The sequence below is a fragment of the Postia placenta genome (assembly GCF_002117355.1).
Source record: "Postia placenta MAD-698-R-SB12 unplaced genomic scaffold POSPLAscaffold_18, whole genome shotgun sequence".
NCBI classification, from domain to species: Eukaryota; Fungi; Basidiomycota; class Agaricomycetes; order Polyporales; family Adustoporiaceae; genus Rhodonia; species Rhodonia placenta.
In genome coordinates, this window is record NW_020169849.1 from 356034 (window position 1) to 368095 (window position 12062).

Consider the following 12062-nt stretch of genomic DNA (forward strand, 5'->3'; position numbering starts at 1 on the left):
ATGGGGAGATTAGGGCAGGCTGTGCACGTTGGTCCGTGCGCAGCATGCCGACGCGGCCCCGGGGGCCGGTGAGTTAGAGCGGCTGTGTCAGCGGAGCCCGAGCTGTGCCGCGCACTGCCGCCCATCTAATCTAATCGTACAGTAGATAACGACGCGTCCATATCAGGCAGGTGGTACAGAGGTCGCGGGTTCGAGCCCGCGAAAAGGAAAAAAATTAAAAAACGGCTAGACGCCGTACCAACTCGTGACACAGCCGCTCTGACTCACTGGCCCCCGGGGCCGCGTCAGCATGCTGTGCACGGACCAGCTGTGCACAGACCAGCACACACAGCCTGCCCTTATCTCCCCATGTATCTAAGCCGGCCTCTGCTGCCCTAGGGACCTCAGTTTTGACCTCTTGTCCCTAGGTCAGTAAGCTCTCCTGTACTTACTTCCTTTACTTACTAACTAATACATTCTTGTCCCTAGCCTTAGGTTGGAGCCTAGCTCACCATTGCTTTGGTAAGATAAGTCGAACGCCCCCAGCTTTTGGTTTTCTCCTGTCGCTCGACCCTAAGTCGCGACATTAGGTCAAAACTCCCCAACGCTGCCGGCGTTCCAACACAAAACACTCACCTTTCCTCTCCCATAGGTCGGGTGGTGCGCACCTTTACTATACCCTATGATATGTAGATAGCCTACAATACATCGCCACCACTTAAGGGACGAACTCTTTGGTATCTGCACTTCAGTGGGCGATACTTGTCCTCATGGACGCGTGGCTTAGATTCCTGCTGCATACTAGCCAAAAGCAGTACTGGGCCCCACATGAACTGTGAACCTTAGTGTCTTCTTGGGCGCCGTAGGTGTAAGCTAGCTAGCACGGCCTTTTGTAGCACGCGCACCTCCCCTTCCTCCCCCCATCACCGTGGCTGACAAATTCTTCGACTGCTCTCGACTTGAGCACACCTTTGACACCCAGGAGCAGGTTGACGTCTCTTGCGACGACCCAGAAAGCAACGGAGACAGAGCCCCTTTCTTCATCTGTGATTGACAACTGTGCCCTAATCGCACTCCATGGTCCATCACTGCCGACGAAGGGCGCTATGTGCCAATCCGATGAGTTCAACACCCCAGCGGCCCTGCACTCCGATACACTGGCACCTTGAGATCCACATCTCGCCACGTCACTCCCGTCCCATCCCAACCTGCCTCGTCAGGCACTTGCATCCCCCAACCTGTCGCCAGTACAGGTCAAGCACGAGGAGATCCCCATCTCCCTCAAGGAACTGAGGCAGTTGCACAGCCTACAGCGACCCCTCAAGCGATCCCCCAGCCCTCTTTGGGGCCGCGGTTGGAAAGGCCTCCCAAGACTGAGCCCTGTGACACTCCACTGCATTCTTGGGCCAGCTCGTCGTTAGCGGTCACCGCCTCGACTTCAGTCCCTGTCCTACGTCACCCCGCCTCCGGGCTTCCTCAATCGTCTTCACCGCCGTCGCCGCCGCGAGGCCGCTCAAGCACTCATTCCTCGCGAAGTTCACCCAGTGGACAGTCACAACAGTCGCCTCCATCCGCGGGCAGTCCTTCGTCCCCCTTGTTGCCGATAATGTCCTCTTCCACTGCCGCCCCTGACAAGGAGACATTGAAGCTCCTCCTCCCACTCCAATATGATGGGAAGTCTGTGGTCGAATGCAACTGCTTCATCTCGCAGTTGCTCATCTACTGGATGATCAACATGGCCCTCTCTTCCCTCGAGCTGAAGATTCAGGTTGCCCTCAGTCTTCTCAATGGTGATGCACGAGCTTGGGCCACCCCCATCTTCTCCCAGCTTGCCTCCGTTGATAGGCGCCAAGCCCCTCTGGGCCCCGATACACCTCTTTTCGGCAGTCGCATCCCGCCTGGCACTTCGACTCAGTCTCCCAACACTTCGATTTCGCCTTCGACGCTCTTCGACATCTTCGACGGTGCGCGACGCTTACTCAAAGCTCGGCACGGTCGTCCCGATGCCTCACGCGTAGATCCCGGGACATCTTCCGCATTCGGTGAACAATAGGGCCACTTGACGCCGCTCGGCCAAGCGCGCGCATTGCTCCATGCCACACCGACATAGCCGGTCTTTCCCGATTAGGTATCAAACCTCGCGGCATGCCTTCAACGACGGATACTGGTCCGAAGTGGCCATATGTTGCTCTTTATCTCCGCGTCCGGCATGATGTCACTCTACCGATGGACTTGATGCGTGCCCCTCGGAGAGGCAGATTTGTGCGGAACAATGCAAAGCCCCTTGTACTTGTGCCACTTTTGATAGTCGTAGCGTCCTATGCATAGTATAAATTCTGTCGTACTTCTCTCCAAAAATACAAGATCTGGTTCCCCCCTTGAGTTCAGAGCTCATAAGTCGAGTTCGCCCTGCGTCTAAGCCTTCAACTGCGTCACTTCATCCCTCGCTGCATAACCTCGAAACCTCGCCCACTGCATTTACTCGTCGACACCGTCTCAATGAACCCTTCGACTTCGACTATTGTCGAAGAAACTGCGAACTGCGCCCTAGCTAAGTCCACCCTGTCGAGTCGTATCCCTTCCTTTTATGATACATCGAAGAGCTCTGCCGAGCTTCAATCGTCTCCGTTAACCACCCACAGCCTCCGAGCAACTTTGACGACGTGTTGAAGCCACCTCATACCTTCCCCATTGTTCATAGCCTTTTCCAAGGGCGTTTCTCGTGTTCACTCAAACCGCGGGACACCTTGCTGCTAACTCCCCTCTCACTAAGACTATAATCCATCGCTCTAGTCCCTTTAGGTCGCACCCAGGTTAGGGGTTAGGGTTTCGTAGGTCGTATCACCGTCCAAATCGGGATCCAGGGAGCAACGACCCCCTTCGCCGACGAAGCAGCCTTCCTTAAGGCATTCAAGGCCCGTTTTGGCAATCTCGACGACGCTGCCGTGGCACAGGTGGAGCTCACCCAGCTCTGTGCCGACAAAACCATGCGTGAGAAGTGCACCACCGCAGAATTCTCTGCGCTGTTCAAGGGTCCGGTGGACCGTTCCGGGTATGGGAACCTGGAACTACGCGACAAGTACCTGAGCGGCATCCCCTCCCACGTCTATCACAAGATCGAGCTCGAAACCTTCACCACGTGGCAAGCCACTGACAAGCGCACCACTGAGGTCGAGCAAATCCTCGACGTCAGCCAGGCCCGTCAGCCCGAGCTGAACAACTTCTTCTTGGCTTGAGGACGAGGACGTGGAGGGGCATGTGGTGGTGCACCTCGACCACAAGGAGCTTCGGCCAGCATCAGTGCAGCCATTGGAAAAGGTGACTTCCCCGTTAGTTGCTTCGGCTGTGGGAAGCAAGGGTACCGACGTTTTGAGTGCCCCAACTGTAAGGACAAACCTTACACAAAACGCGCCGACGCGCGGGCTACGGTTGCCTCGGGTTCCACCCAGGCGGCGACAAGCACCCCCGTCACTTCATCCTCGGCGAGTACAAGCACCGCTTCAGTGAAATCGGAAGGTTCTGAGCTGGTGGACTTAATAGCACAGATGAAGTCGATGCGCGAGGAGTTGGAGCACTATTGAGCACTCAAAGAAGAGTCTTTTTGATCCGGTCCGCACTTCGTGCCGCACGCGTCGGGCCACGTAGTAATAATCTGTACAATGTATTGGCGACCGCAAATGTGTACGAGTTGGACCACGGGTCCCAGCATTTCCACATCCCGGTGTGCCTCCAAGGAAAAAGACGGCACAAGGACATAATCGCTATGGTGGACAGCGGAGCCACCATGAAGTTCATCAACAAGCGATTCATTGAAGGAAATAAGGTGCAGACGCGGAAATTGAAGGAGCCGATTCCGCTATACAATATTGACAGCACCCTGAACAAAGATGGAAGCATCTCGGAAGTAGCAGTGCTACAGATGCAGATAGGAGAACACGTCGAGAAAACGGTGTTTATGGTCACGGACATTGGTTCAGAGGATGTGATCGTTGGGTTGGATTGGCTACGCGAGCACAACCCTGAGATCGACTGGGAGAAAGGCTCCCTCAAACTATCACGATGCCCTAAAACGTGCAGTGCCAGGAGGACTGGCCGGATGGAGCAAGCAGCAACTGCGCATGATATGGGGGTCAGGCCCACGGCGCGCAGGCGTTTGCCGAAGTCCAAACAGTTGGTAATAGGCGCCTGCCGGAGTAAGGTACTCCCGGACTTCGAACCTGAAGAAGATCCAGTGGAAATAGAGTGGGATGAGGCTGATTTGATCGAAGCCTGGGAGCAAGGCATCACGCTCTCCGGTGCTCCTCAACTGTTCATCGCAGCAGGGCATACGTACTCCCAGCTGTTCGCTGAGGAGGAGATCAAGAAGAAGGTCGTTAAGACTGCCGAGGAGTCAGTATCTAAACAGTACCCCGAGTTCCTGAATGTCTTCTCCAAAGAAGCATCAGAATGGTTACCAGAAAGGAAGCCGTACGATCATGCAATCGAACTCGTGCCTGGCTACTCAACATTCCACTCGAAGGTGTACCCCCTGTCGAACAATGAGCAAGAGGAGCTTGATAAGTTCCTAAAGGAGCAACTGGCTAAAGGGTATATACAAGAATCGAAGTCACCAATCTCGTCCCCCTTCTTCTTCATCAAAAAGAAGGAAGGGACGCTTCGGCCCGTGCAGGACTACCGCCGGTTGAACGCGATCACCATCAAGAATCGTTACCCGCTGCCGCTGATCGCTGAAATGGTAGACAAGCTCCGTGGCACCACGCTCTTTACCAAGTTTGATGTCAGATGGGGATATAACAATGTCTGGATCAAAGCTGGTGATGAGTGGAAGGCAGCCTTTGTGACTAACCGGGGGCTGTATGAACCCCTGGTGATGTTTTTTGGCCTCACCAATTCCCCTACAACCTTCCAGGCCATGATGAATGAGATCTTCCATGATCTCATCGTTGGCGGCAAGATCATCGTGTACCTGGACAATATACTCATCTTCTCCACCAACAAAGAGGAGCATGAGAAAGTCACACACGAGGTTCTGCACCGCCTTCAGGATAACAATCTATTCCTGAAGCCTGAGAAATGTGAGTGGGACGTTCCCAAGGTCAACTATGTCAGCTATGTGTTTGGCGGCGATGAGGTGGCGATGGATTCCGCGAAGCTAAAAGGAATTAATGAGTGGCTGGTACCCCTGAACAAAAAAGATGTTCAGAAGTTCCGGGGGTTCTCCAACTTTTACTGCCACTTCATTAGACTTCACCAAGATCTTGTGACCACTCGACCGACTCACAGGGAATGACCCATGGCATTGGGGTGAGGAAGAGCAGCACGTCTTCAACGAGCTCAAGCGCCTCTTCGCTACCACACCGGTGATACGACCTACGAAACCCTAACCCCTAACCTGGGTGCGACCTAAAGGGACTAGAGAGACGGATTATAGTCTGATGAGAGGGGAGTTAGCAGCAAGGTGTCCCGCGGTTCGAGTGAACACGAGAAACGCCTTCGGAAAAGGCTACGAACGCTAGGGAAGGTACGAGGTGGCTTCGACACGTCGTTGAAGCTACTCGGAGGCTGGGGGTGGTTAGTGGAGACGATCGAAGCTCGGCAGAGCTCTTCAATGTATCGTAGAAGGAAGGGACACGACTCGAAGGGGGGGGACTTAGCTAGGACGCGGTTCGCAGTTTCTTCGACAATCGTCGAAGTCGAAGGGTTCGTCGAGACTGTATTGACGAGTAAACGCAGTGGACGAGGTTTCGAGGTTACGCAGTGAGGGACGAAGTGACGCGGTTTTGGGCTTAGACGCGGGGCGAACTCGACTTATGAGCTCTGAACTCGAGGGGGGAAACAGATCTTGTATTTTTAGAGAGAAGTACGACAGATTTTATACTACACAGGACGCTACGACTATCGAAAGTGGCACACTGGTACAAAGGGGCTTTGCATTGTTCCTCAAGAAGCTGCCTCACCAAGGGGCACATACCAAGTCCATCGGTAGAGTGACGTCATGCCGAACGCGGAGATGAAGAGCAACATATGGCCACTTCGGACCAGTAGCCGTCGTGAAGGCATGCCGCGAGGTTTGATACCTAATCGGGAAAGACCGGCTACGTCAGTGTGGCTTGGAGCGATGCGCGCGCTTGGCCGAACAGCGTCAAGTGGCCCTATTGTTCGCCGAATGCGGAAGATGTCCCGGGATCTATGCGTGAGGCATCGGGACGACCGTGCCGAGCTTTGAGTAAGTGTCGTGCACCGTCGAAGATGTCGAAGAGTGTCGAAGGCGAAATCGAAGTGGTGGGAGACTGAGTCGAAGTGCCGGGCGGGATGCGACTGCCGAAAATAGGTGAATCGGGGCCCAGAGGGGCTTGGCGCCTATCATCTCCTCCCTATTGAAATTTGGACCACCCTCGGTCCTCCATGTGATGCGAGAAGCGCGATGGTCGTGAACGGATCGAAGCGGCATGACAACCCGCGTCGGTTTCGAACGCCACGTGGCCGGCGCTACACGCTGGTCGGAAAGGGGTTATAAGCAAGGTAGACTTAGCCTCATTTTCCCCATCCCATCGTTCCGTCGTTGCTACCTCGTCGCCCTCTCTCGTTTACTCGCTGCTTCCACGATGTCTGCTCACTCCGTCACCCCTGCCTCGACGCCTTCGCTCGTCAACTGCCACCTCGCCTCCCTGCTCGCGGTCCTTGAGGCTCTGCCGACTGCCGACGCCGCGCTCGACGTGGTCGAAGAGTGGGCGCAAGACTTGTCGCCACTCGTCGTGAGTCGTTTGTTAACCTGCATAACCCAGCTAACCCTTTGTTTTCGAACAGCTCGCCTATCGCAAGGCCCTGGGCGCCATCCGCGACGAGGAGACGGAGTTGTGCGTCGCCGCCGCCGTCAAACAGCTCGCTGAGTGGGCGCCGGAGTCGTGGGTCGAGTGGGCGCGCGGGGACTGGCCCGAGCTCGCGACCGCCATCGATGCCAAGGTCGAACGACGCCTCGAAGAGCAGAAGCGCCTCGCCGAAGAGGAAGCACGACGCGTTGAAGAGGCCGCGAAGCGTGCGAAGGCTGCCGAGGAATGTCGCCTCGAAGACGAACGGCGTCGAAAGGACGAAGAGGACCGTCGGAAGCAGGCCGAAGACGAGTGTTGCGCACAAGAGGCTGCCGACGAAGAGTTGGCGAGGATCGCGGCTGCCGAAGGACTCCTTCCCGACCCTGCGCCTGCCGGTGTCGACAAGGGTAAAGGGCGCGCGAGAGTCGATGACGAGGTCACCGAGTTGTCGGACGACCCCTCGGTCGTAAGTGTTTTCTTCTATCGTCGTTCAATGACTAACCTCTCTTTCGTAGAAGACTCCTCAGACGCTCGAGCGTCCTTTCGCAATGACGGAGGTCGATATGGCCGCCGTTGCGCTTGAGAAGCGCCTGTCGGGACAGAAGGTAAGCTCGAGCCTCCGTCGAAGCGGTTCGATGCTAACGCCTTGATAGTGCGATTGTTGCGCCGGCTACCGTTCGGCCCCTGTCGAGTGCGTGTGGGTCGAAAACGCCACCACCTGTGAGAGGTGCGCGCAGTTCCAGCAGGGGTGCTACTTCGACAAAGTGTCTGTGCTTGGGAAGACCAAGAAAACGCGCGGTGGGGGATCTACCACAAAGAAGTGCAGTAAGTTGTTTCTTCTTGTCCTGGGCTTTCGCTGACGACTTAGTAGTTCGGCCGACTTCCCCTGGGCCTTTGGTCGCGGATTCGAGTGGCTCAAAGAAGCATCGCGTCGACGAGCCTCCGCGCCCCCTTCTATGACTGCCTCTCGATGGGGCCAGCCGCCTTGGGCTCGAGCAGGACGACCTCGATGCGCTCGACCTCGACGACGAGTCTCGGGGGATCATCCGCGTCATCCGCGAGGAGCGCGCTCACATCGCTCGCCGTCGAGCGCTCCTCCATGACATGGACCTCGACCTCCAGAAGATGGAGAAGGCCGCGCTTGCAAAGGGAGGAATCGGGTTTGTGCGCGGGGCTGTCGACGATGACTAGGCGATGGCGCGGGTTGTATTGTAGTGTAGTTGTCTTCATGTCGTAGAATATTGCATTGATGGTTGAATCGAAAATGTGGCCCTTGGCCTAGACGAAACCTGGCGGGAACTAAGAAAAGGAAATGAAAAATAAGCGTTTTCGAAGTAAGTTGTAATATGATCGAAGGACGTAGAAGGGGAAATAGAAATGTTCGTAGTGAGGGAAAATGGACTTAATGAAAATATAGGCTCAGTTTGTCATCACAGCCTAGGAGGACTCGTCTAAGGTGAGCCTCCACGCAACGGTCAAATCGAAGCGTTCGTAGAACGTCGAACGATATTGCGACTATCGAGTTGAATCGAAGATATTCGTACAAGGGATGGTCTAGAACGTAGGAGAAAATCAAGCATATAGCGTAACGTGAGAGCAGGAATGGAGAGAAGAAAGTACGTATCGTGTTGTACCAGTAACAAAAGGGAAGAACCTCTATTCGTCGCGTTCTTCGGCTTCTTCGATTTCATCATCATCGTCGTCGCCTAGAGAATTCGATAGTTCGAGTTCTCGAAGGCGCTCAGTCGAGACATCTTCGAGATCTTCGGGAATTGGAATGGATTTGCGCGCGAAATACGGAATGACGCGGAATGCTGCGATGGGTCGATCGAGGACTGTACCGTCGAGTTCGCACACGATGTACGCGCCACCCTTGTTGCGCGAGACAACAATGAGGGGGCCTAGATATTGCGGGCGCATCTTGCGGTTGAGGGACTTCTCGATCTTCGTGTTGCGTATGAGCACTAGGGCTCCGCGCTTGAAGTCAAAATCCTGGATTGAGTGCTCATGCTCTTTCTCGAAGCGAATTGCTGCAGTCCGACGTGCTTCGTAGACCTTCGAGTGGAGTTCGGTGACTTGCTCAACGCGTTTCTGGAGTGCAATGGCCCTACAGGCGATGAGATCGGTTGTCGAAAGAATCGAAGTTGGTGGTGGTTGCAGGTACGTAGCTTCGACGATGTCAAGAGGAATGAGTGGATGGGTGCCCGTAACAGCAAAGTAGGGTGAGCAGCCCATGCGTCGTCAAGTCGTGATGCGCTCGGACCAAAATACAAAATACGCAGCTTGTGACCATTTCTTCTCATCTCCGTCGGCTGTCTTAAACAAGGCTTGTTGTGTGCTGAAGTGCGGACATTCGACGAGACCGTTTGCCCTCGAATTGTACCCACTAAATCGAATATGGTTGATGTGGTACTTCTTCGAAAGGTAATCGGCCGCCTTGATGAACGCCGTACCGTTGTCGGTGACGATCTCGCTGAGCGCGCCCCATCGACAGAGGATGTCTTCGAAGATCCAGTCGGCGAGGGCTTTTGCTGTCTCTTTTCGAAGCATTCGAAACTCGGGGTAAGTCGTGAGCGAGCATCTACCTTGGACCAAGTACTTGTATCCGCCCGAGGCAGGCATGTGCATTGTGTCAATGTGAATTTTCGCGAAGATGGGGGCTGGTACTGCGACGGTCGGAGGAATGAGGATTTGACGCACTTGTCGAGACTGGCAGATATGGCACGATCGAACGAACCAAGTGATGTCGGCATAGTGGAACGGCCACCAGAATCGCTCATTGATGAAGGCTCGGGTTGCATAAATTCCTCGATGCACGGTGCGGTCGTGGCATTCTCGAAGTATTCGAAGGCAATCGCCGGGCTTGACGACTAGCTTGTGTGCTCCGTGTCTGTCCTTGCACCAGAGGGTGTCGTTGTCGAGGAAGAATTGCATGCAGTACTTGATGAATCCTTCGTAAACACTTTCGGAGATGCCGTCGGGCTTTGCTAACGTTCGATGAAATTCGAGCACGTCGTCGAGCTTCGCGTCGGCGAGTTGCGCTTGCTCCAATCGAGGCACTAGCTCGTAGCTATCCTCCTCCCTATTGAAATCTGAGCCGTCCTCGGCTCTGTCATTGGTGAAGATGGCCAGCGAAGGGACGGATGGGAGGGGCTGAATCTGGTGAACGAAAGAATGCATCTGGTCGATCCAATCGTCGAACTCTTCGTCGACCTCGTCTTCGATGACATCACCGGGTTGAGCTGTGCGTCGAGAGAGACCGTCGGGGCCGTGCATTGTACCGGGGACGTGGACGAGCATGAAATGAAATGTGAGAATCGAGACAATCCACCGGTTGATACTCGCACTTGGGGCTATGTCTGGATTCTTCAGCATACCCTTGATGTACCGAGCATTGACTTCGACGATGAGGTTCCGAACGCCGATCAGGTATAGTCGAAGGGATCGTAGCGCGCGGAATAGACCGTAGATCTCGAGCTTCGGCTGTGAAAACCTTCGTTCGCGATCGTTGAGCGTGATCGAGCCGAACCTGCTGTAGTAACGGACTCGCGTGTTGGCCTCGTCGCACTGGCAGAGGTGGTATCCGACAGCGATGAACGACGTGTCGACTGCGAGAATGACGGGGGAGGGGGAATCATAATTAATGGCTCGGAGGGCGGGGGATGAGAGTAGCGCGTCCTTGAGGTCTTCCTGCGCCGCGATTTGCTCCGGACCGAACTCGAACTCGACGTCCTTCCTCGTGAGGTGTACGAGTGCGTCGGCGCGGTGAGCGAAATTACGGATGAAGATTCGAACGACGCCGATGGTTCCGAGGAACGCTCGAACGTCGGATAGAGTAGCGCAGGGACCCCAGTTGCGTATCGCTGCGACGCGAGAGTCGTCGGGGAGGCGTCCTTGAGGAGTGCAGCGATGTCCTACCACCATGATTTCTCGAGCGATGAGGACGCTCTTGACTCCAGAGAAGGTACCTCCGGCGTAGCGCATTTGAGTGACTACGTGGTTCATGTTCTCGAAATGCTCCCATACGAAGCGTCGAATGCCGCGGTTCAAAGGGAGCCGCTCGTCGTCGTAGTCGGATTCGGGACCCTTGACGGGAACGTCGTCGACGTAGGGCACCGTAACGTGCGGGATCTCGGGCTGGAGGATGTAGGTGACGTCGTCGTGGAAGATCGGGACTGAGTTTGTCCAACCCATCGGGAGTGTGACCAGGCGCATGGCTCCGTAGGGTGTCTGGAACGTCGTTAGATCTCTCGAAGATTCAGCGATGAGTCGTTCGTCGTAGCCAACGTAGAGGTCGAGCATGCCGCCGCATGGTCTTCCTCCGAATTGTTCTGTGAGGTATTCGGGCGTCGGCGGTACACCGGAATGTTGGATCGTAACTGCATTGAGGGGCTCGAGGGAATGGACTAGTCGAAGAGATTTACCGTCCTTCTTGACGACACAGAACCACCGTGATCGATACAACGAGTTCGATGGCTCGTAGACTCCGGCGGCGATCTTTCACTTGATCACCGCGCAGACTTCGTTGTAGATCCCGGGTGGAATGGGAATATTCTTCTGCACCCAGGGTGTGTGAGGAACAACGGGGAAATCGATGGGGGGGAAGTACCCAGGCTTGAAGCATCCGCGCTCGTCGTCGGTCCAGGCGAAGGCTTCGTTGTGCAGGCACATGAAGTGGTGGAGGACTCGACATTCTTCGGGAAGTAGGAAGTCGCCGTCGTGAAGCTTCTCGGTTGCTTCGAAGCGTTCGAGGGTGTACCGACCGGTAGGTTTGAATGGCGGGGGGTCGGTCGAAAGCTTAGGCATGATGGAGAGAGGGTCGCCCTTGATGTCTCGAAGTATGCGAAATTGTTCGGGGATGGCACCAAGGATGGGTCGGGTTTTGAGAGCGACAGGCTTGTATTTCTTCTTTGTCGCGGCGAGGATCTTGTGCGTTGAAGGGGTAGAAGTCGATGTCGTCGAAGGAAAGGGAAGAATTGAGTTGGAAAGCTGCGAGATGGACTTCGTCGGAACGGGAGCTGGCGGAGTCGAAGCGAACGGAGCTGAAAACAGAAGAGTCGAAGCCCACGTCGAAGCGTTCGACGGAGCGGCATTAGAAGCTGTAGTGTCCGAAGCGTAAAGAGTCTGCAAATATGAAGAAATGGAGGTGCATGCGGAGAGGTACAGCAACGAAACAGCGTTCGGAATCGAGGAATCAATAGGAGAGACGAAGGAAATACTCAGGTTTACCCCATCATAGTCGATGACTAGCGCGGCTTCTCCTTGATCATGGGG

The 12062-nt window shown here is 55.1% G+C and overlaps 4 protein-coding genes across 4 annotated transcripts in view; 3 read left to right on the forward strand and 1 right to left on the reverse strand.

Moving 5' to 3' along the window:
• Positions 1 to 72, forward strand: part of POSPLADRAFT_1110361 (hypothetical protein) — a gene marked incomplete at both ends in the record, with an annotated part of 2324 nt that extends 2252 nt beyond the window's left edge. The window contains one exon of the mRNA XM_024483360.1: positions 44 to 72. Coding sequence (XP_024334216.1) covers positions 44 to 72 — 29 coding nt within the window. The remainder of the gene's footprint in view (positions 1 to 43) is intronic.
• A 142-nt stretch (positions 73 to 214) lies between these two features.
• Positions 215 to 1218, reverse strand: POSPLADRAFT_1156967 (hypothetical protein; the record flags this gene model as incomplete). The annotated part of the gene is made up of 4 exons (XM_024487119.1): positions 215 to 403; positions 492 to 586; positions 885 to 1017; positions 1138 to 1218. Coding segments are annotated over 4 exons (498 nt in total), but the record flags the coding sequence as incomplete, so codon positions are not given.
• Positions 1219 to 1585: 367 nt separating this feature from the next.
• On the forward strand, positions 1586 to 3215 carry POSPLADRAFT_1061633 (hypothetical protein; the record flags this gene model as incomplete). The annotated part of the gene is made up of 2 exons (XM_024481406.1): positions 1586 to 1943; positions 2815 to 3215. 2 exons carry the CDS (start codon positions 1586 to 1588, stop codon positions 3213 to 3215), a joined length of 759 nt encoding a protein of 252 aa, XP_024334218.1.
• Positions 3216 to 6584: 3369 nt separating this feature from the next.
• Positions 6585 to 7979, forward strand: POSPLADRAFT_1061635 (hypothetical protein; the record flags this gene model as incomplete). The annotated part of the gene is made up of 6 exons (XM_024481407.1): positions 6585 to 6734; positions 6787 to 7254; positions 7304 to 7393; positions 7442 to 7608; positions 7660 to 7698; positions 7769 to 7979. 6 exons carry the CDS (start codon positions 6585 to 6587, stop codon positions 7977 to 7979), a joined length of 1125 nt encoding a protein of 374 aa, XP_024334219.1.
• Positions 7980 to 12062: the final 4083 nt, after the last annotated feature.